The 23,694-nt window shown below is 29.2% G+C and overlaps 1 protein-coding gene across 3 annotated transcripts in view; it reads left to right on the forward strand.

The window, feature by feature from the left end:
* Window positions 1–21,026, forward strand: part of LOC134684998 (inactive phospholipase C-like protein 2) — a 75,151-nt gene extending 54,125 nt beyond the window's left edge. The window contains exons 15-28 of one of the 3 annotated variants that reach the window (XR_010101242.1): window positions 482–661; window positions 1,182–1,360; window positions 1,949–2,087; window positions 3,053–3,199; window positions 4,092–4,189; window positions 4,631–4,732; window positions 6,531–6,716; window positions 7,320–7,388; window positions 7,950–8,003; window positions 8,512–8,604; window positions 12,764–12,859; window positions 13,364–13,453; window positions 13,845–14,648; window positions 14,953–21,026. Coding sequence is in view for 2 of the 3 variants with exons in the window: in XM_063544329.1 (XP_063400399.1) it covers window positions 482–661; window positions 1,182–1,360; window positions 1,949–2,087; window positions 3,053–3,199; window positions 4,092–4,189; window positions 4,631–4,732; window positions 6,531–6,716; window positions 7,320–7,388; window positions 7,950–8,003; window positions 8,512–8,604; window positions 12,764–12,859; window positions 13,364–13,444 (1,424 nt within the window). In the remaining variant the exon portion in view is untranslated. Of the gene's footprint in view, window positions 1–481; window positions 662–1,181; window positions 1,361–1,948; window positions 2,088–3,052; window positions 3,200–4,091; window positions 4,190–4,630; window positions 4,733–6,530; window positions 6,717–7,319; window positions 7,389–7,949; window positions 8,004–8,511; window positions 8,605–12,763; window positions 12,860–13,363; window positions 13,454–13,844 lie in introns of all 3 variants that reach the window. The other 2 variants (XM_063544329.1, XM_063544331.1) reach the window with 2 other exon arrangements.
* The last annotated feature ends 2,668 nt before the right edge of the window (window positions 21,027–23,694 follow it).

Here is a 23,694-nt window from a genome sequence, read left to right on the forward strand (position 1 = left end):
ACGGTTGAAAAATAAAATTTGACCTAAATTCCAATTAAAAGTTTAGGACATTATAGTTTCAGTTTAGGACATGACTGGCAAATATGACCGTTTCCGGACCCTTGATCTTGACTCTGTATGCAGTCAGGATCATAAAAACAAATTACCTTGTGGTTTGCCAATGTACAAGAACATTTCTGTAGATTCAGATATTATTGTGAAAACTGTGACAGGGTTACAACTGCAGTAACTAAAATTCACATTTGAAATTTTTTATCTGAATTAAAAAGGATTTTATATTGCAAAAATTAGAATCTCTCCTAAGTCTAAAATGACAAAATCTGAATAATAATTGATAAATGCACACAATTATTTCTGAATTTACAGTTTCATCAGTCATACTCTTAGTTTTATTTATTCAGGCTCATTTTGTTTGAGACTATATACCAAAACTGGTGTATGAATGATCATATTTTGTATGTCAGATAATTTTGTTTTCCAGAGAAGTATTGGGAGATGTGTTCATTCAGTGAGAATACAGCTTTAAAGTTAGCCATGGCTTGTCCAGAGGAGTTTGTTAACCATAATAAACGATTTCTATCTCGTATTTATCCTAATGGAATGAGGGTGGATTCTAGTAATTATAATCCACAAGATCTGTGGAACTGTGGCTGTCAGATGGGTAGGTTATTATATTAACTGTAATTCAAAACTGGTATAGCATTGTAGCTTGCTGCAAAGTGCTGGTCATGAGCTCTCATTCAACCATCAGTGGGGACAAATTAGTATGAAGACAACCTAAATAAGCCAATCAAAATTGTTGTTTCTCCTGATCTTTGGGTATTATAAACTATAAATGTGCTTAATTTTAAACTTATAATTTTTTAACTCAGGATTGTAAAAATCTTGATCATGGCAGACCAATTTTGAACTGCTACTTAGCTCATCATCATATACCCTTATATAAATGATATGACACTTTTTCTAGAGCACAAAACAGCGATCTAAAAAACATAGCATTTGAAATTGTTGCCGCACACTAAAACCCCATATGGAGATTTTCAAAAGTTGGCAGGTATGATATTTGAATATTCATTGTACTGAATATTAAAAATTCAAGGTATTTATGCTAAGTGTTTTTGATAAATTGTCTTTTTAATTAAGTCTTACTTGATTTTATGGGATTATATGTATGCTTTCAGTGGCCTTGAACTACCAGACAGCTGGTCTTATGATGGATTTGTATAATGGCTTCTTCCTAAAGAATGGTGCGTGTGGTTTTGTATTAAAGCCAGCCATAATGAGAGAAGAAATTGCTTATTTTAGTGCCAATACTAAAGACGTGATACCAGGTGTATCACCACAGATACTTCATATAAAGGTTAATGTTGTATTTAAAGTTAGATATATTGGAGTGTTTATTTTAAAAATGGAGACACTAGTAAGAACTATGGAATCAATTGTTAAAAAACCATTTTCATCATTTTTATTTTACTCAAATTGCAAGAAAAAAATTATTTTCATAGTTCTATGAAAGACATATATCAAATGTATGCTGTCAGGCCATCATCTGGGCTTTAACAAAAACTGTTTACTGGATTATGTCTGTGGCTTTGTCCTTTATTCATCAGTAATTCTTTCTATTCTATAAAAAAAATGTATGGATTGTTTTCTCAGAAACAACAATTAAAGACATTCTAAGTTTGGAATCAGCTTTTAGTTCATTATACCAGACTATACTGAGTGATACATTCTTCACATTTTCATCACTTTTCAAGTTACTGTTTACCAAATATTAGGAACAATGTACCACTAGCGAGCAAAATCTCAAAGTTGTAAAAATACACATGAAAAGGATATATGAATTAATATGTTTTATTTTGCATTTAAGATACACAGTAATGGATACAAAAATCTCATTATCTTACAAAATTTCCCATTCAGATCTTAAATTTTATATTTGTTATAGGTGATAAGTGGTCAGCATTTTCCTAAACCTAAAGGATCAGGCTCTAGAGGGGATGTGACAGACCCGTATGTTACCGTAGAAATATTTGGTATCCCTGCCGACTGTGCCGAGGAAAGAACAAAAACGGTTCCACATAATGGTAAATCTTTTTTTTTCAAGTGACAAAATTTCATGCTTCCTCACAACCAAAGAATGATTATTAAAACATCATTATAAAACAATAATGGTCAGAAGTTCAAATGACAATATTGGGGCTTCCACAGTCAACCTAAAACGATTATTGCAACATCACCATAGATGCCAACCCCCTTTTGACACAATCAGTAACAAACTATCAAATTTTCCGTATTTTTGAAGTAATCATTCATAAACGTGCATTTACCAATAAAATTTACTGATGAGTGGTGCAAAGTGATGTGCACTAAAATTAGTCATTTAACATGTTGTCTGTAGTATGTATTCAATTAATTAATTGTTCAGATGTTTTTGACTCGTACATTTTCGTTTTGCATGTCAAGGAGAAGTAGAGATAGGCGGGAAAGCTACTTCATAAAATGCAAGTTTGCCTCTTTGGAAGTCAGTTGGTTACTCATCAATAGGTTGATAACTCCTGAGAAGCCGGAAGCATTACATTGGCGTTTTCTAAATACAGGACCAGGACGGAAAAGTAATGATAAAAATCCACGTTTTACAAAATTGAAAGGCGATGATTGGTAATCCATAACTATTCGACTTTGACCATAATAGCGTAGTTTTTATCGCAAAATCGGAAAAACTACGCCAAAATAGTAATGGTTGGCATCTATGCATCACAATGAATTCACAAAGGTCAGAAAGTCAAATATCAACATTGTAGATTTAAAGATTGAATCAATTATTCTACAAAAAGATGATCACTTTAAACACTCCTGGTTCAAGTGGTCAAATGATAAACATTGAAGATTATAAACTGTTCTATGAATTAACTTCTGGATATGTGACCAAATTTCTTACATATTTAAAAAAAAAAATGGAATATCACAACATTCTTTAAAGAAAAATTCTTAGTATATTTGATTAAGTGTTTTTGGAATTCAAATAAATCTATTGTAATTTATTTTCTAGGTATCAACCCTATTTTTGACGAGAGTTTTGAGTTCCAGATAAACTTACCAGAATTAGCATTAGTACGTTTTGCAGTACTAGATGATGACTATATCGGTGATGAGTTCATAGGTCAATATACAATACCATTTGAATGTATGCAAACTGGTGAGTTGTACTATCTTAAAATACTGACATTTTACCAACACACAAATACATCTTTTCTAGATACATCATGATCAGTGGTCATGCCACATGTTTATGTAAAAAAATAAGGGATGTGGTATGATTGCCAATGAAAAAACTATCCCACAAATGGGAATCAAATGTATGCAATTATAGGCAACCCTATGAGAGGGAAAACCCATTCTTTCTAGTCAGCTATGAAAGGCCCCAACATAAGAAATATGAAACAATTTAATTTGAAGGAGTACATGTCTGTCCCACATGATTTATTTGATCTTGACATCATTGTCATAGATATTTAGAAATGTAAAGTTTATTGGATAATCATATATTGTTGTTAAACTTTTATCATTAAGACTTTCAGCAAAAAATCAATGGTTTGTAAAGCAGACGACACAATCCAGCATGTGCACTCTTGCTTGTAGTATTTGTTGAACTCACAGCATTTCTATACTTCTTTGTAATTGTAAAATTTGACCTTTTTTATGCCCCTAAGTGGTGGAGGGGCCAGTTAGTTTTATCCTTGTCCATTTGCCCTTACTTTCAAAATTATTTTCTGTTCTCTAACTTATGTCCCTTAAACTTAAACACAATGATTATTACAACAAAACACAGATCAAGTTCAAATTTTGGATGTGTTGCTATTCTGCTGTTCATGAGTTATGTTCAATAATAACATTAAGTTCTCATGAACACATTCTCTATTTATTTAAACTTAATACAAGTTTTTCAAAAACAAAAGCATTGGATGTCTTAGTAATGAAGAAAGTAAATATATTTGCAAACAATTTTCTGTACAAAACGGATGGGAAACTTTGAACAAAGGAAAAAATCTATTAATTGTGGTCTAAAATATGCTTTATTTCCATTTCAGGGTATAGACACATAACTATGCTGTCAGCCAGTGGTGATCCTATAGAAAATTGTTCTTTATTTGTACATGTGGCCATTACAAATAAAAGAGGGGGAGGGGTAAGTTAGCTTCTATATATAAATACATATAGATATATAGACCACAGTATAGGTATTCATTCATGATGTGACACCCTTGTGTTGAAATTGTTTGCAATAATATGTTTGTTTTACAGTTTTTAAATCATATGGTTTGGTATTTCAAAAATTTGCAATTCAGGTAGATATATGATATATTGGACAATGCATTACTGAAAATAAGCATCACAAGCTTCATCCTTTAAAAGTTAAATTTATAGATGGTGAAACAACATCTTCTGTAAAAAAATCATCAAAGTTATGGCTTTGATTTCCTCCTGAATGGAATAAACGAATTTTCCCCCACATCTTCATTTCAAATTTTAAACAAATACAAACATTAAATATGTAGTGCTAATACAAAATTATTTCAGTGCAAATTAATGACTTCAAAAAAGTAAATTCCATGATTTTTTTTTACAGAAAACTCACAGAAGAGGAATGTCAGTGAAGAAAACAAAGAGAAAGAAAGATTACACAAGTATGAAGTCTGTTGGTGTTAAAAGTGTGGATGAAACTTTTAAGGTAAATCTTGTGTAAAGAAGTCATTTTATATGCACATTTACAGGCTATATTATGGTAAACTGTTGTCTGTCCGTCCAATTGTCTGACCTTTTGTTGTCAACATTTAGGACAACAACACAAATAGACCTTAACCAATTTGAACAAAGCTTTGGTGAATTGTTTATATTGAAAACCTTATCTCCAATTTGACAAATTAAAATTGTATATATCCTAGTTGAGGTATTCTATTCATTAATAAAGGGGGATTTTCTAGTTTTCTGACAATAACCTAAAACTGCTTGTAGCAGTTTTCATGAAACTTTGTTGACTGGTTTATATCTATTGATCTAATCTCATTTTTAAGCTCACCTGGCCCAAAAGGGCCAAGTGAGCTTTTCTCATCACTTGGCGTCCGGTGTCTTCCGTCGTCGTTAATTTTTACAAAAATCTTCTCCTCTGAAACTACTGGGCCAAATTAAACCAAACTTGGCCACAATCATCATTGGGGTATCTAGTTTAATAAATGTGTGGCGTGACCCGCCAAACCAACCAAGATGGCTGCCATGGCTAAAAATAGAACATAGGGGTAAAATGCAGTTTTTGGCTTATAACTCAAAAACCAAAGCATTTAGAGCAAATCTGACATTGGTTATAATTGTTTATCAGGTCAAGATCTATCTGCCCTGAACTTTTCAGATGAATGGGACAACCTGTTGTTGGGTTGCTGCCCCTGAATTGGTAATTTTAGGGAAATTTTGCTGTTATTATCTTGAATATTATTATAGATAGAGATAAACTGTAAACAGCAATAATGTTAGCAAAGTAAGATTTACAAATAAGTCAACATGACCAAAATGGTCAGTTGACCCCTTTAGGAGTTATTGCCCTATAAAGTCAATTTTAAACATGTTTGGTAAATTTTATATATCTTTTACAAAAATCTTCTTCTCTGAATCTACAGGGCCAAATTAAACCAAACTTGGCCACAATCATCATTGGGGTATCTAGTTTAATAAATGTGTGGCGTGACCCGTCAAACCAAGACGGCTGCCATGGCTAAAAATAGAACATAGGGGTAAAATGCAGTTTTTGGCTTATTACTCAAAAACCAAAGCATTTAGAGCAAATCTGATGGGGGTATATATTGTTTATCAGGTCAAGATCTATCTGCTCTAAAATTTTCAGATGAAGTGGACAACTGGTTGTTAGGTTGCTGCACCTGAATTGGTAATTTTAAGGAAATTTCGCTGTTTTTTGTTATTATCTTGAATATTATGATGGATATAGATAAACTGTAAACAGCAATAATTTACAGCAAAGTAAGACTTTAAATAAGTTAACATGACCAAAATTGTCGATTGACCCCCCTAAGGAGTTATTGCCCTTTATAGTAAATTTTTTTTTAAATTTCATAAAATTTATAAATTTTTACTAACATTTTCCACTGAAACCAATCATTATAGATAGGGATAATTGTACACAGCAAGAATGTTCAGTAAAGTTAGATCTACAAAGACATCACCATCACCAAAAACACAATTTTGTCATGAATCCATCTGTGTCCTTTGTTGAATATTCACATAGACCAAGGTGAGCGACACAGGCTCTTTTGAGCCTCTAGTTTATGTTCATTAATGAGTACTGGTTTAAATGTTTGGCATATGACAGAAACAAAGTTTCAATCCTAGCAAAGAGGTTTTAATACTATTTATTTTTACATTCTGTAATTTGGTATAAAATATCAGAGGATTTAAATTGATAACAAAAAAAATCAATAGTACAATTGATTGAACCTTATCAACCATGACTATATTTTCAGGTAGCAATACAGCCTTTGAGGGATGGTACAGATTTAAGGGACTCTGTTCAGCTGGCTTTGGCAGAGTTTAAAGAAATCTGTGGGTTGTCCCCCATAGCTAATATAAAACAGTGTATCCGTCTCCTAGCAACCAGAGTATCTAACTCATCGGAGCAGGCCTCCTTAAACCTTGTTATGAAGGGAGATGTAAGTATCTAACTTAATGGAGCATCCCTTCTTATAATATGTAGTGTTAAAACTGTCTTAGAATAACCCATCATGGCTTTCATTGATTAACTTACAGAAAATTTGAAAAAAAATTAAGATATCAATTTGGCTTTCAGTAACCTCTTGTTACAAAATTCAAACACAAACATAAAAAAACCAACATCCATAGTTATCAAATGGCTAAAAAGAACAAGGAGCATTTTTAATATGGAGGATTTGACATACCTATCAGTATGTGTCAAATTGTTTTAAGGTTTTTTCTGAATGAAAAAGAAATTTGAACTTATGAACAAACAGAATTTTAAAAAGAAATTTTGTCTGACATTTTGTCTGTCTGACAGAATTTGGGATACACTAACCTACATATAAATACTGAAATGATACTAGTGATGAAAAACAGAAGACAGAAAATCAGAGAAAAAGTTAAATAGTAGAGGAAAGATCTGATTCGTGGTCATCTGTGACAAATATTTAGTAACTGTGTTCCAAGTCAAGATGGCAACAGGTTACATTAATCCAGGTGTAAATGGAATAAGGGAGATACTTATTATTTAGAATTATTTATTATATTCTTTGTTTTAGTATCCCTACTTAGAAGCTCAAGGAAATCTTCCAGATATATTAAAGAAAGCTCTTATACATTTTGATGAGGTAATTATGTTTACAATTAGTAAATGTAATGATTTAAGTTGGTTTTAATGGCGGTGTGTGTTTCCTGTGTCTCATCATGAACATTTCAGAGGTCATGACATCCACCCTTTTGAATTAACAGTTTTCTTTTTAACTTTAAAAAAATAGCAGAGTTAAATTGTGCAAGAAAACATTAAAACTTTACAAGAGTTGACCTCAAGTAACAAAAGTATGTGTGAGCATAATTTATTAATAATGCATTTAGAAGGATAACATGATTTACCAATTAAATTAGACAGCGCATCAGACCACACATTAATTTTTTTTATACCTGGCAATTATATTCCAGATTGGATGGGAGTTATCCTTTGTTATCAGTGCATTTGTTCTCCAATCTATCTTGTATCAGGTGAAAGTTACTTAGTTCAGATGTTTATTATGAAGAAAACTTTTAAAAATATATGTAAAATAATGGTTTTGATCTAGATTTCTTGGATGCCTGAGTTTGTTTTTATATAAAGGGCAGATGTATCAAATTCATCATTTATTTTGATAATTGGAGTTATTTGTTTTTGATTTCAGCTGGTAGCGGAGTGTAAAAATTTGATAGACCAAGCTGATGGAGTGTATGAAAGGGTAACTACCTAATATCTAAATATAGTTTTATGTGGAAATCATTCAGTATATTATGTAGATATTATAATAAAATTGAGAATGCAATGTGTCAATGAGACATCAACCCAACCTAAGAGTATACAACAGTCAAAGGCCACCATTGGGTCTTCAATACAGCGAGAAGATCTCACATCCAGAGGTGGTCCTTAGCTAGCCCTAAACCAAAATGTGTACTAGTTCAGTGATAATGGACGTCATATTAAACTCTGAGATATACACAAGAAACTAAAATTAAAAATCATACAAGACTAACAAAGGCCAGAGGCTCCTGACTTTGGACAGGGGCAATAAGAGCACACAGCTAAAAACATATTTAATGTCTAAAAACACAGTTAATTTTACATTTGTATTCTCAATTATATTAATGTTATTAGCTTTACCATTGTATACAGACCAGAAACTTGTATTGACATATCTCTTCTGTATAAAATAGTCATATTCTATAAATCTGTATGTAACATTTTTACAGTTAATCCATTCTCAAAGAGCTGGATTAGAATGGCATGAAGATTTAGAAAATGTTTGTACAAATGCTGGACTTAAAGGAAAGAAATTAACCAAGGTATTTTAAAGCTTTTATTTATTGTTCTATTTAAAAAATGATTCTTAGTTGATTAATTCTGTATATGTTTACTTGTGACGGTTGCTGTTAGTAAGATAGCAAGTAAAAACACTTTTAAGATGGTAATGGAATATAGATTGACCACATATAAACTAGTCTTTCTTTGAAATTATAGCAATTTATTCCTATAAGGGTTGTTCCATTAAAGGGTACATGGGACCAAAGGAAGAAAATAGAGGAATTATTTCCTGCCAAATTTGCAATTGATTACTGTAAACCAACTTATTTTCGCGACTTTCGCAAGTAGATAAAAAACGCGAATATAAATCGTCGCGAATATGTTAAACTTTGATCATTCCTTATTGAACTACATCAAGTCAATCAGAAAATCGCGATTTTAAATAGCTGTGAAATGGTCAAGAAAGGGTAAAACGCAAAATAAAGTATCCGCAAAAATAAGTTGGTTTACAGTATGTTTTAAAAAGGACATGGACCTGTTTTTTTCCTGCTTTTTAAGTTCCTTTAAATATATTATCAATTCATTAGTCTTTTAAAAAGCATGATTTTTTTCAACAGAGGAGCAAACATCCATAAGAAAAAAAGTGGATCATCCAAATAATACTGTAATGTTTATAGAAAGTCAATTAAATCATTCAAATAATACTGTAATGTTTATAGAAAGTCAATTAAATCATCCAAATTATACTGTAATGTTTATAGAAAGTCAATTAAATCATTCAAATAATACTGTAATGTTTATAGACAGTCAATTAAATCATTCAAATAATACTGTAATGTTTATAGAAAGTCAATTAAATCATTCAAATAATACTGTAATGTTTATAGAAAGTCAATTAAATCATTCAAATAATACTGTAATGTTTATAGAAAGTCAATTAAATCATCCAAATTATACTGTAATGTTTATAGAAAGTCAATTAAATCATTCAAATAATACTGTAATGTTTATAGAAAGTCAATTAAATCATCCAAATAATACTGTAATGTTTATAGAAAGTCAATTAAATCATTCAAATAATACTGTAATGTTTATAGAAAGTCAATTAAATCATTCAAATAATACTGTAATGTTTATAGACAGTCAATTAAATCATTCAAATAATACTGTAATGTTTATAGAAAGTCAATTAAATCATCCAAATTATACTGTAATGTTTATAGAAAGTCAATTAAATCATTCAAATAATACTGTAATGTTTATAGAAAGTCAATTAAATCATTCAAATAATACTGTAATGTTTATAGAAAGTCAATTAAATCATTCAAATAATACTGTAATGTTTATAGAAAGTCAATTAAATCATTCAAATAATACTGTAATGTTTATAGAAAGTCAATTAAATCATCCAAATAATACTGTAATGTTTATAGAAAGTCAATTAAATCATCCAAATAATACTGTAATGTTTATAGAAAGTCAATTAAATCATCCAAATAATACTGTAATGTTTATAGAAAGTCAATTAAATCATCCAAATAATACTGTAATGTTTATAGAAAGTCAATTAAATCATCCAAATAATACTGTAATGTTTATAGAAAGTCAATTAAATCATCCAAATAATACTGTAATGTTTATAGACAGTCAATTAAATCATTCAAATAATACTGTAATGTTTATAGACAGTCAATTAAATCATTCAAATAATACTGTAATGTTTATAGAAAGTCAATTAAATCATTCAAATAATACTGTAATGTTTATAGAAAGTCAATTAAATCATCCAAATAATACTGTAATGTTTATAGACAGTCAATTAAATCATTCAAATAATACTGTAATGTTTATAGAAAGTCAATTAAATCATTCAAATAATACTGTAATGTTTATAGAAAGTCAATTAAATCATTCAAATAATACTGTAATGTTTATAGAAAGTCAATTAAATCATTCAAATAATACTGTAATGTTTATAGAAAGTCAATTAAATCATCCAAATAATAAAATAATACTGTAATGTTTATAGAAAGTCAATTAAATCATCCAAATAATACTGTAATGTTTATAGAAAGTCAATTAAATCATCCAAATAATACTGTAATGTTTATAGACAGTCAATTAAATCATTCAAATAATACTGTATTGTTTATAGAAAGTCAATTAAATCATCCAAATAATACTGTAATGTTTATAGAAAGTCAATTAAATCATTCAAATAATACTGTATTGTTTATAGAAAGTCAATTAAATCATCCAAATAATACTGTAATGTTTATAGACAGTCAATTAAATCATTCAAATAATACTGTAATGTTTATAGAAAGTCAATTAAATCATCCAAATAATACTGTAATGTTTATAGACAGTCAATTAAATCATTCAAATAATACTGTAATGTTTATAGACAGTCAATTAAATCATTCAAATAATACTGTAATGTTTATAGAAAGTCAATTAAATCATCCAAATAATACTGTAATGTTTATAGACAGTCAATTAAATCATTCAAATAATACTGTAATGTTTATAGAAAGTCAATTAAATCATCCAAATAATACTGTAATGTTTATAGACAGTCAATTAAATCATCCAAATAATACTGTAATGTTTATAGAAAGTCAATTAAATCATCCAAATAATACTGTAATGTTTATAGACAGTCAATTAAATCATTCAAATAATACTGTAATGTTTATAGAAAGTCAATTAAATCATCCAAATAATACTGTAATGTTTATAGACAGTCAATTAAATCATTCAAATAATACTGTAATGTTTATAGAAAGTCAATTAAATCATCCAAATAATACTGTAATGTTTATAGACAGTCAATTAAATCATCCAAATAATACTGTAATGTTTATAGAAAGTCAATTAAATCATTCAAATAATACTGTAATGTTTATAGAAAGTCAATTAAATCATTCAAATAATACTGTAATGTTTATAGAAAGTCAATTAAATCATCCAAATAATACTGTAATGTTTATAGACAGTCAATTAAATCATCCAAATAATACTGTAATGTTTATAGAAAGTCAATTAAATCATCCAAATAATACTGTAATGTTTATAGACAGTCAATTAAATCATTCAAATAATACTGTAATGTTTATAGAAAGTCAATTAAATCATCCAAATAATACTGTAATGTTTATAGACAGTCAATTAAATCATTCAAATAATACTGTAATGTTTATAGAAAGTCAATTAAATCATCCAAATAATACTGTAATGTTTATAGACAGTCAATTAAATCATTCAAATAATACTGTAATGTTTATAGAAAGTCAATTTAATCATCCAAATAATACTGTAATGTTTATAGAAAGTCAATTAAATCATCCAAATAATACTGTAATGTTTATAGACAGTCAATTAAATCATCCAAATAATACTGTAATGTTTATAGAAAGTCAATTAAATCATCCAAATAATACTGTAATGTTTATAGACAGTCAATTAAATCATTCAAATAATACTGTAATGTTTATAGACAGTCAATTAAATCATCCAAATAATACTGTAATGTTTATAGACAGTCAATTAAATCATTCAAATAATACTGTAATGTTTATAGAAAGTCAATTAAATCATCCAAATAATACTGTAATGTTTATAGACAGTCAATTAAATCATTCAAATAATACTGTAATGTTTATAGAAAGTCAATTAAATCATCCAAATAATACTGTAATGTTTATAGACAGTCAATTAAATCATCCAAATAATACTGTAATGTTTATAGAAAGTCAATTAAATCATCCAAATAATACTGTAATGTTTATAGACAGTCAATTAAATCATTCAAATAATACTGTAATGTTTATAGAAAGTCAATTAAATCATCCAAATAATACTGTAATGTTTATAGACAGTCAATTAAATCATCCAAATAATACTGTAATGTTTATAGAAAGTCAATTAAATCATCCAAATAATACTGTAATGTTTATAGACAGTCAATTAAATCATCCAAATAATACTGTAATGTTTATAGAAAGTCAATTAAATCATCCAAATAATACTGTAATGTTTATAGAAAATCAATTAAATCATCCAAATAATACTGTAATGTTTATAGAAAGTCAATTAAATTGAATAAGGGATGACTACCCTTCGAGATGATTACTTCTAATTTCAAGAAATTTTCACTTGTGTCTATTAATAACATTTGTTTATTTGTTTGTTTTCAAGGCTTTGGAAAACTTTGCATGGAATATCCGAGTCCTCAAGGGTCAGGCAGACCTTCTAATGCAAGCTAAACATGACTGTAAAGAATATCTAAGACAGGTAAGTTTTGCATTTAAGAATATTGACAAATTTTTTCTTATTTTTGGAGATTGAAACATTACTTTTTTTCACCAAAGTTTTCAAAAGACAATGTCAAGTTTATGTGCCTGTAATGAACTTCTCCAAAAGTGCTCAGTCAAATCCTTTAAACTCTCCAGGATATTTGTTCACTTGTACAAGTTGTTCACCTGCCACTATAGAAGAAGAATTATTTATTATAGTGCAACTTGAATATACAAATAAATACATGTTTTAAAATACAAAATAATCAGCCAGCCAAATAGGCTTTCTGATGATAATAGTCTATATGCTATATGTAATAGCTGTTTTCAATAGATTTTTCTTCACAATTTTCTTCATTTTACATTTCCTTATTCTGAAATACTCTTTATTGAACCTTGTCAATTGATTATAAAACATACAATACATCCTAGCCATTTGGTCTTTGATCAATATTTTTGTCATTTTGACTGTGGTTTAACAGTGTTTTTTTTAATTTATTAGATTGTAGAGACATCTGGTTCAACTGGTCTGAGGAAGGAAAGTGAGGCTGATGATGACGACCTAGAAAATAGTTCACTTTGAAGAGGTCAGGTTAGCTTCATTTTTCATATAACTCAATTTGTATGCAAGCAGTGGTATTCATGTTGTCTGTTAAGACCAAATTATAAAAACTTTAATCTTTAAAATGGTGTACATGTATTGTGAAATTTTGTCATATTTAGTCATCAATGTTGAGTTGTAGTATAGTTAGTGAGTAATAACTCACAGTACAACTTGCTTTACAATTGATGGATCAACACGGGACTAGAATATAATGGAATACTTAGAACTTTTATAATCTTTCAAACATCTTTTTCAAAAGTACACTGAAAGTTGAAAAGCTCACACTTAACAGCTAAGTGAAGACAATCACCTTCATTTAATATGTATAAGCATAAATATATTGTATATTTTAAAAAGATGTAGATTCTTTCTATTACAGAAACTGACTAGATATAGTCCATGGAGGTCACATAATGAGTAGAACAAACTAAACCAGACAATGTCCTCATCAACAGAGATAATTCTAGTGTAGATTGGTGTTATAGATTTTACGTTCTAGAGATGGACTAGGCTCTACAGTAATGTCAGATTCTCCATTACACCAATGATGCATCATTTTATATACTGATAAAGAAAAAGTTGGTGTTTAATCAGTACATGTTCAAATAATTAGCTTTTGTAACTAATTCTCAAACAAATAATTATGGTATACATTATACATTGTACAAATAGTCTTTATTATAGAGCCTTTGAAATGAAGTAATATTACAATAAGAGTTGCTTCCCCTTATTGATCTGTTTGTTATAGATTGACATTTATAATTCATTATAATTGACAATATCCATATTTTGCTTGTGTACAAATATAGATAAACAGTGCTGTATCCAAAGGGAGATAATTTCAAAATAATGACAAAAACAAGAAAAGAAAGATGACAAAGGTCAAAAACTGGGTTGCTCAAAATGTTGCCTGTCTGTTCATTTATAGCTTGTTATATTTATTTTGTTTATGTTTGTATAATTATTATTTTAATAATCAATTTTGTTCAGGGTAGACATAATATAAGTGTTTAAATAGATAGAGTTTATACAGTGAATAATGGCAGTGATTAGTTCTGTCTCAGGTCTTTTTCTTCTCTTTGTGGGTTTTCCTGGTCAAATAGTAAACTGTGTCCCATATACAATTTATGTTGTTCTTTCCATGCTGGTCTGTTGTCAAATTTAAAATTTTGTTTCCATACATGTTTAACCCTTTCCTCCATAATGACGCCTTTTGACGCCACCCCCCTTACTCCATAATGACGCCTTTTGACGCCTGTGTAGTACCTTAGTTGAAACACTTTGACTACAAAGTGTCTGCAGTAGACTAAATGAAATTTGTATCCAATATGAAAAGGAATATCATAGGAATATCCAACTTAGATTTATTTGATGAAATAGTTGTTTTTCACAATGCATTAATACTTGAAAGCATATGTTCAGCATTTTATTAAAAAAATCCTATGCGAATAAAGTATGCAAAAAAAAAATATTTCTATGGAGGAAAGGGTTAATCCTCTATGTTCTCTCGGGAATTTGATCAAACTTCATAATGAGACATTTTTTGTTTGTTTTCTATGTATAAGTTCAGGGGCAAATTTAAAACATTGTTTCAATACATGTTTAATCCTCTATGTTCTTTCTGGGTATTTCATCAAAGATGTACCTAGAAAATATGTATTTTTCTTCTCCGTAGAAATTCAGGGTCAAATTTCAAACGTTTCAATATGTTCTCTTCACAATATTTCAATAAACTTTATCTCAGAGTCTTGTTTGTCTTCTCCTTGATGTATCAGTTCAAAGCAAACAAGCTTATTTTGATTCACTTCATACATTTGAAATATGTGTTTACACTCAAATTATAATTAGGCTTACTAATTTGTTTTAAATGCATATGGCACAATTAAGTAGAGTTATTTGGAATCTGACAATAATATTTGACTTTGCAACATTTATGGTAAAAAATAGATTGCAAATACATATGGTTAGAAAATGAAAATTCTTCATAGCTTTCATCAATCTTGACCATTTAATACAATGTGCATCAACAGAAACTCAGTCTGTCCTTCCTTTAAGAGTTATCTCCCTTAGCCAAAAATTCAAAAAATTGAAAGAAAGTTGATGATTTTTAATGATTTTTTTTCAGAAAAATTGTTTAATGAATTGTATTTTTTCCCCCATTAATTGATAGATTTATGTTTGAGATATGTTCTACCCTATTTAATGTGTTGAGATAAACAGTAACTAGTATGTAAATGTATCTCATCAACATTTGTGTAATCGTGTATACAAGTTGTTAGTGTGTAATCAATCATTAGTGCTATATCTATATGTCATAATTTGTATATTTATATAAAGCTAGTTTTAGTAAAGCTTTGTTGAAAATGTGTATGAATTAGTATCCATAGATGTACAATAGGCTTCTATTCTTAGTTATGATTGCATGAAATATTTTCCACTGGATGTTAAGCAACTAACAATCAACCAATATTAGTTATAAGGTTCACTATTATATAAAAGTAATTATAAGATAAACAATCTCTGACACTTGCTAACTTTGTTGTTTTTATCAAAGATTCAAATAACAATAAGATAAAATGCAAAATAAAAGTTTTCAAATAAGCAAATCTTATACTTCTTGTTTATTCAATTTCTATTTTAGTATCATGGGGGGTAACTTTCAATTAGTTTGTATCAAACCGCATTCTTTCTCTACACAATTGTGAGAGAAAAAATGAATGGGACAAAATAATCAGTATTCAAGGTTGCATACAAATCATGGCTTTCCCTGTTTATTTTTAAAAGTCAACTCCCATGAACATGTTAATGTTATTATAATCTCTGTAACATATAGGGGTCAATATATAGTCAATAGTTACACTTCTGACACTGTCTTTTAATCTAGTCTTATGTGAATTATAGAATCTCAGATAAATAATAGTTTGAATATTTATTTGTAAAAGGTCCATTGTACTTAATTTTGTTTTTGTTTTATTTTCTATTTATCTATGTGAAAATCAGAGCATTAAGCTCCTCCCCTTAGTCATCCATCAACGACTGTAAGATGATAACATTCTATCCTTTAGTCACCCCTTAGTATAATTGTTAGATTATCCAGGCTTTAGCTCAGTTTTGTTAAACTTTCTTATAGATATAACAGCTTATGTGTAGGAGACACTCCCCTTTTCTATTTCCGCATGTTAGGTATTTGACCAATAGATTTGTTTCTAACAGCAGTAAAGTACATGACCAAGTAGTTTACCACATGGCATTTATACATATATTTGAAATAATGGCTTAGGAAATAGTTAAACTTTTTTTATTTTGCTGATGCTACATTAATTTATTGTATAATTTAAGTTTTTGCTGAGATTATCTGTATAGTGTGTTTTTTTTTATGTTTTAAGCTTGATGCAGGTATAATTATCTAGACTTATTTTATTTTAACCTGTATATATATATATATATTATGCCAGATGACAAATTTTGCCAAACTTTTTGTCTTTCATTTTATTAAACATGCTTATTTTTAAATAGCTGAATACAATTTTATTTTATAACCCTTATTGATTATATTTTATTTGTATAAAGTACAGTCTGGTGCAGTTGTAACCCCCACCTGTGTTCTATTTAATGCACTTTATCAACTTTTGTTTGGATTCATTTATTTTCTGATCAGTCTTGATGTTCCCTATGTCATTCTTACTTATCATACAGTTAGACATGTTCACTTCTAGTGTAATGTTACAGTTAAAATTGTGCACTTTATATGTTTAATGTTGCAGTTACACATGTGTACTTAGGTGTTGTGTTACAGTTTTACATGTACACTAAAGTGTAATGTAATGGTTAAACATGTGTACTTATCTGTAAGGTTACATTTAGATATATGTATTTATCTGTAAGGCCGTAGTTACACATACACACCTAGGTTTAAGGATACAGCTTCACATGAACACTTAAAAGTTATGTAACAGTTGCACATGTACACTACACATATGTGTATGGTTGCATGTACACTGATACCTAATGTACCAGTTGCTCATCTACACTTAAGGGTAAAGTTACAGCTACTCTTAACGACTTAGGTGTTAGGTTACAATTTCACATATACACTTAGAAAGCCAAAGTTTCACATGTACACTTACATGTTCAGTTACAGTAACAGCCTTATGTATTTGTAAAATAACTTATCTATCTAGTCATTCTAATATTTTGTTATTATATTTAATATTGATAAATATGAGGTAATGCAATAGCAAACATTACCTTTACTTTCTGTTTTTGTTATCTTCCTTAAGGAGAGTTATTTCAGACATGAGAACAATGTCTAATTTTTGGGTTGATATATGAAGAAATCTTTTTTAAGGATTAACTACTAGAAATTAAGAAAAAAGAAATTTGTTTTAATATTTCTTTTTTCAATCATTAATAAATGTGAATAAGTGAAATGATTCTTTGCTTTTAGGAGCCAATTTGATTTAATTTCGTCAAAATAAGCTATGAAACATTGTTGATGAATTATTCTCTTGCAAGTGAATAATTCAATCTCATTGAATCAGTATTCATTTGACTTTCAATTTAACCCCTGAGCTAGATTTGGGTTAGACCTGATTTAGGTGTGTTCAAAGTGAAACAAGGGTAAACCATTTTATTGACTTATTCAAACCATAAAAACTTAGTACTATACAGGTTAAAACTCTAATTAACATATGTTTTAAGCCAGCAATATGAAATCAAATGGACCTAGAAAGATCCAATTGCAGAAGTTTGTTATCTATGGTTCATATGACTACTGTCAGTCTTTGGAGATCACCTTTATGGTTGATTAGAACATTTTTTGACTAAAATTAACATGAAATGCTGATGCTTATTATATGTTTTAGTATGTTTTCAATCAAAAGTGAGAATTTGAGTTAAAGGGTGAACATGAATTTGACAGCTTATGCCCCTGTAAATAACATGAATATTTATAAAATAAATAAATTAAAAAAAAAAAAAATAGATTAAATTGAATAATGATAAGAAATGCATTTTCTCAAAACAATCTGTGTTCATTTAAGTATAACCTGTCTCTTTATTTCTTTACCTCATTATTTTTCTTTAAATTATTTAAAAAAAAATTAGCATATAGTAATTTAAACAATTTTTTCTGATTTATTGAGCTGTTTTCATCACATGGAATCTCTCAGTTGTTTGGAAAATACATGTCCCTTAGTCACTCTCCTAGTGACTTAGAAATCAGACTTTATTTAGACAGTCTTCAACAGTCTAGCTGAAATCAAAGATGGCCACCATTATTTTTTTAATTTTGTGTATAATAGAAACTAGTTGAAAAACTCAATTAAGGAAACAAAAATAAGTTATAAACAATTTTACTTGCTCAATATTCAAAACAAAATGGCTACTTATATCTGATATTTCTCCATATGAAATATAAATTCATAGTACATTCATCATTTGTTGTTTTTTTTCTCTCTAAAATTCATGATTTTGCTTAGTAAATTATGTAGCCAGACTGTAACTATGGTAACAACATCAGGTTCTGTGCAATCTTCTGAATTTTAATGAAATCCAGATAGAGTACCTCAGAAATCATACTGAAATGGACAATTGTTTGATAAATAAATATATTTATATATATATAATGATGTATTTTGTATTATTCAGCAATTATTTTACAGGATTTAAGGATGGTTAGGCTAACTCTGAATTAGGTTTGTAAAGTGCAGTTTCATCACAGATTCTAAAGATTTTATGTGAAACAGAATTTTAAAACTATTCTGTGTAACTTAGAAGTTTTAGAAAATATGAATGAAAATGGTTCATTTAAACACAGCAATGAATTTAAGAGTTAGGTTCCTTTACTACCTCCCTATCATTTTAATGTAAGCTTAAACATATTGCCTGCATAGTAAAACCAGTCCAGTAGTATAGATGATATGTTAGTATACTAAAAGAATGTCAGGTTAAATACATTTGTTTTGTATTTGATAGTAAGTCTTGTTAAGCATGACTGGTACCTACGTTAATACGTTTGTTTTGTATTTAATAGTATGCCTTGTTAAGGATGACTGGTACCCTAATCATTTTATTTTCTTCATGCTAACTTATATGTTGAGTATATTACTTCATAAGTTCATTATAAAATGTATCTCTATTAGAATCTCAGGATTAGTTCCTTAATTTGGTTATTATTTTAACATGTCAGTAAAAAATAAAAGTCCATAATAGACACCAAGTATAAGTCTACACATCAATAGCTCAAGAACTCATGTTCATTTTTAAATGTTAGGACATTCATGTTTTGTTATCTTAGTTTTAGTTTGAAAAGTAATTATTTCAAGAATTCTTTATACCTCTTACACACGCTTTGATTTCCTACTCTATTGTCTCATGATTAATATTTTCGTTGTCTCCTTTTTCTGATAGGTACTATCATATCTTATTTGTCTCCCTTTGCTGACAGGTAATTTTAAATCCAAGTTCTCTCCCTTATCTAATAACTTCTATCACATCTTGTTAGTCTCCCTTTTGCTGATAGGTAATTTCTATCCAAGTTGTCTCCCTTATCTAATGATTTCTATCATATCTTATTTGTCTCCCTTTGCTGATAGGTAATTTTTTAATCCAAGTTGTCTCTCTTATCTAATAAGTTCTATCATATCTTATTTGTCTCCCTTATCTAATAAGTTCTGTCATATCTTATTTGTCTCCCTTTGCTAGAATGAAACTTTAAATCTTTATTGTCTCCCTTATCTGATAAGTTTTCACACATTTTAGTTGTCTCCCTTTTCTTATTTCTGATAGGCTTTTTTGGTAATTTAGTTGTTTTTCATGTCATAATGGTAATTTCATACCTTTGTAGTCAAAATATATGTAAATTATTTTACATTTGATTTGTTAAAATATTCATGAAAGCTGCCTTTATATTTTATGATACTCAAAACTTATCCATTTCATAATTCCCTGTTTGAGAATTTCTAATGAATCAGAGAGCTGTATACAGTAAAAAAGATACAAAATTGGTATCTTGAATAATATTATTTATCTAAAAGTTTAACTGAAAGAAAACTTGCAAAAGACTACTTAAAAAAAAAGAAAAGGGCATATAATTAAATGTAAACATGAGGTTTTTTACTAACTTTATATTTAATGATACTAAAAACTCATCCGTTTCTATTAATCAGAGAGCGACATAAAGAAAAGGAGAAACAAAATCAGTGTCTTGAAAAATATCATCTGTACAAAAGTTTAACTGAAAGTAAACATGCAAAAACAACTTTACAACTAGCAAAGGGCATATATTTAAATGTAAACGTGAAGTAATTTACTAATTTTAAGTTTTTTAGAGAACTTAGATTGTTTGTTACGTATATTGTTACTAATAGATATATTTGTTATCATTAACATGTGTTGCTATAGTTACAACATTGACCTTGACGTGCTCATTCATAGCCTATCATTCTTAGTTTAATTATTGCTGTTTAGAATATTGTGTATATAAGAATGACATCTTATGTAGTTAATTGTGATACATCATGTTAATATTTTGCAGGCAATAAAATAACACTTAAATATTTGTTTGTGTTTTTGCTCTGAGCTTAGCTAACCCAATCTTTGATAAGTCAGTTGTTTAGCATTTTGATACATGATACCACAGCACACAATTTCTGGAAGGTTCTTTAAATAGCTGATTGGAGAGACAAATGATTATCTTTGTTTTCATCCTTTAGAAGAGAACGTTTGATCACTACTAAACTGTGTTCTCCATTCAATCTAGTGATAGCTGGAGTTCAGGCAATCCCCTTGGGGAATGAGGTATTTCCAAGTGCAACACTCATGATTTTCAATGTGCAGATTTTCATCAGTTCTATTGCCTCCAATTACATGTGTCTATGTCCAACCATTTGTCTGTGTGCTCTATTACAAATCGTCCAAGTTCACCTCCTTGTCCCTTAAAGGTCTCTGAAACATCGATAAACATCTTGTGTATTTGTTTGTTTAAGATCTTTTATCTAAACATTTTTTCATCCGTCTATAAGTGAATTTTAAATGTTGTTTCTTTTGCCAGATTTTTGGCAAATGTTTTTATAACTTGTTTTTTAAATGGTATTTTTGTATCATCATCAGCATTAACAAGGCAGTTAATTTAGTGTTAGTTTATGATGCTTGTATCCTTCAATCAACCGATTATGATAAGCTTAATTTTCCACTGAGAAGAAGTTTATTTCTTAAATATACTGTCTATCATTTGAACTGAATGTTTCCAGTATTAAGGAGACAATGGACATGCTAGTAGTTCCGACGAGAGAGAGGTATATATTGTGTGGCAGATTTCTTTGTGTTTTTTTTTCTTCAAGTCGGTTGAGGATTCCAATTTTGTTTTACACCGCTCATGATTTGTTTAAAAGTTAGTTTTGTTTTTCCGATGTTATAACCATATCCACCGACTTAGATTCATTTATAATATCTTATAGACTAGGAGGATACCTTTAGTCCATGTCTTTGTATAAACTAAAATAATAATCGGGTGTTGTTTATGTTTGTTCAGACACCAATCCTATAAAACGACACCATGCATACAAATAAAAAAAATTACCTTAAGATCTTTGTTGCCTTTATTTACGGGTATTTGAGTAAAGATTACCATTTTTACACACTAACATCCTTACCATTTAAAAGAAATGTTGTACCTTTGTTTGTTCAAACATCTTTGTCAATATTATGGAATTTTATGTGACTGTCATACAAGTGAGAGGTTCAGCTAGCCATAACACAAGGTTTAACCCACTATTTTCTTCATAGGTTAATACACGTAACAAATCAGAATTATGACAGTTGTCCGTTTGAATTTTTTATTTTGTAATTTGATTAGGGACTTTCTGTTTTTAATTTTCCGCACAGGTCAGTATGTTTGTGACTTTACTTTTTGTCAAACCTTTCATCATATCTACATTTAGATGATTACAACCTAGCTGTTTTTATTAAACGACCGCACAAAATTTTGCGGTCATATACTGTAAATTCTGAAATTTTTGCGTGCACTTATTATTGCGATTTTGTCATTCAAGACTTAAATGCGATTTTAATTTTTACGATTTTGAGAAAAATCCTGTTAAATTTATATTAAATATTTCAAAATGCGAGTTCATATTATTGCGTTTACAACTCAGTCGCATTTTTCGCAATAATAAAAACCTCGCATTAATTTCTGAATTTACATTATTGCTATCATGTCGTCGTCCAAAGTCGGATGGTTTCCGGATAATAAATTACGTATGAGTAAACAGAAATCAATATAATTTTAACACAATGTTTATATCCACAAAAGAAGCTTGGGATTGATTTTGATAGTTATGGTCCCTAAGGTTTATGAATTAGGGGTCCAAAGGGCAAACAAAAAGCATTTATCTAGTGTCAGAACAATAACTTATGTGTAAGTATTTCAATTGTTCTGAAATTGTACCACAATGTTTAATACCACAAGTAGAAGGTTGAGATATATTTTAAGGGTTATGGAGCAAACAGTCTAGGAATAAAGGGGCGAAAACAAGCATTTTGGTAGTTTCAAGTCAATAAATGGGAGTTATCTTCCTCTGTCTAGAAAGGTTGTTGAATAACCTAAAACCAATGCTTTATATAATCTTCTTTGAAAATTGGAGTTATCTTTCTTTGTCCAGAATAGAAGTTGAATCAACTTTAATCAATGCTATATACAATATACAATGCAAAATTCACTTAATTTAGAGTTCCAAATGGTGAAGTTGAAATCATCCCTTCGTAAATTTTACGGACGCCATCACGAGTTGGTTGACCGTTATGGAATAACCGTTTCACAAATGATATCGGATATGTTCCTTTCGTCGTAACTACAATCCCCTTCCCTTTCATGAATTTGACCTACCGAATTGGACTATTTACCGGATTTGTAATCACATAAGCAACACGACGGGTGCCGCATGTGGAGCAGGATCTGCTTACCCTTCCGGAGCACCTGAGATCACCCCTAGTTTTTGGTGGGGTTCGTGTTGTTTATTCTTTAGTTTTCTATGTTGTGTCATGTGTATTATTGTTTTTCTGTTTGTCTTTTTCATTTTTAGCCATGACGTTGTCAGTTTGTTTTAGATTTATGAGTTTGACTGTCCGTTTGGTATCTTTCGTCCCTCTTTTATGGAATTACCGACGACTGCAGATTAACCACATAGAAGTAGAAGTATTTTTATTGAAACATATACTAGTAACTCGTC

The sequence above is a fragment of the Mytilus trossulus genome, chromosome 9 (assembly GCF_036588685.1).
Source record: "Mytilus trossulus isolate FHL-02 chromosome 9, PNRI_Mtr1.1.1.hap1, whole genome shotgun sequence".
Taxonomy (NCBI): domain Eukaryota; kingdom Metazoa; phylum Mollusca; class Bivalvia; order Mytilida; family Mytilidae; genus Mytilus; species Mytilus trossulus.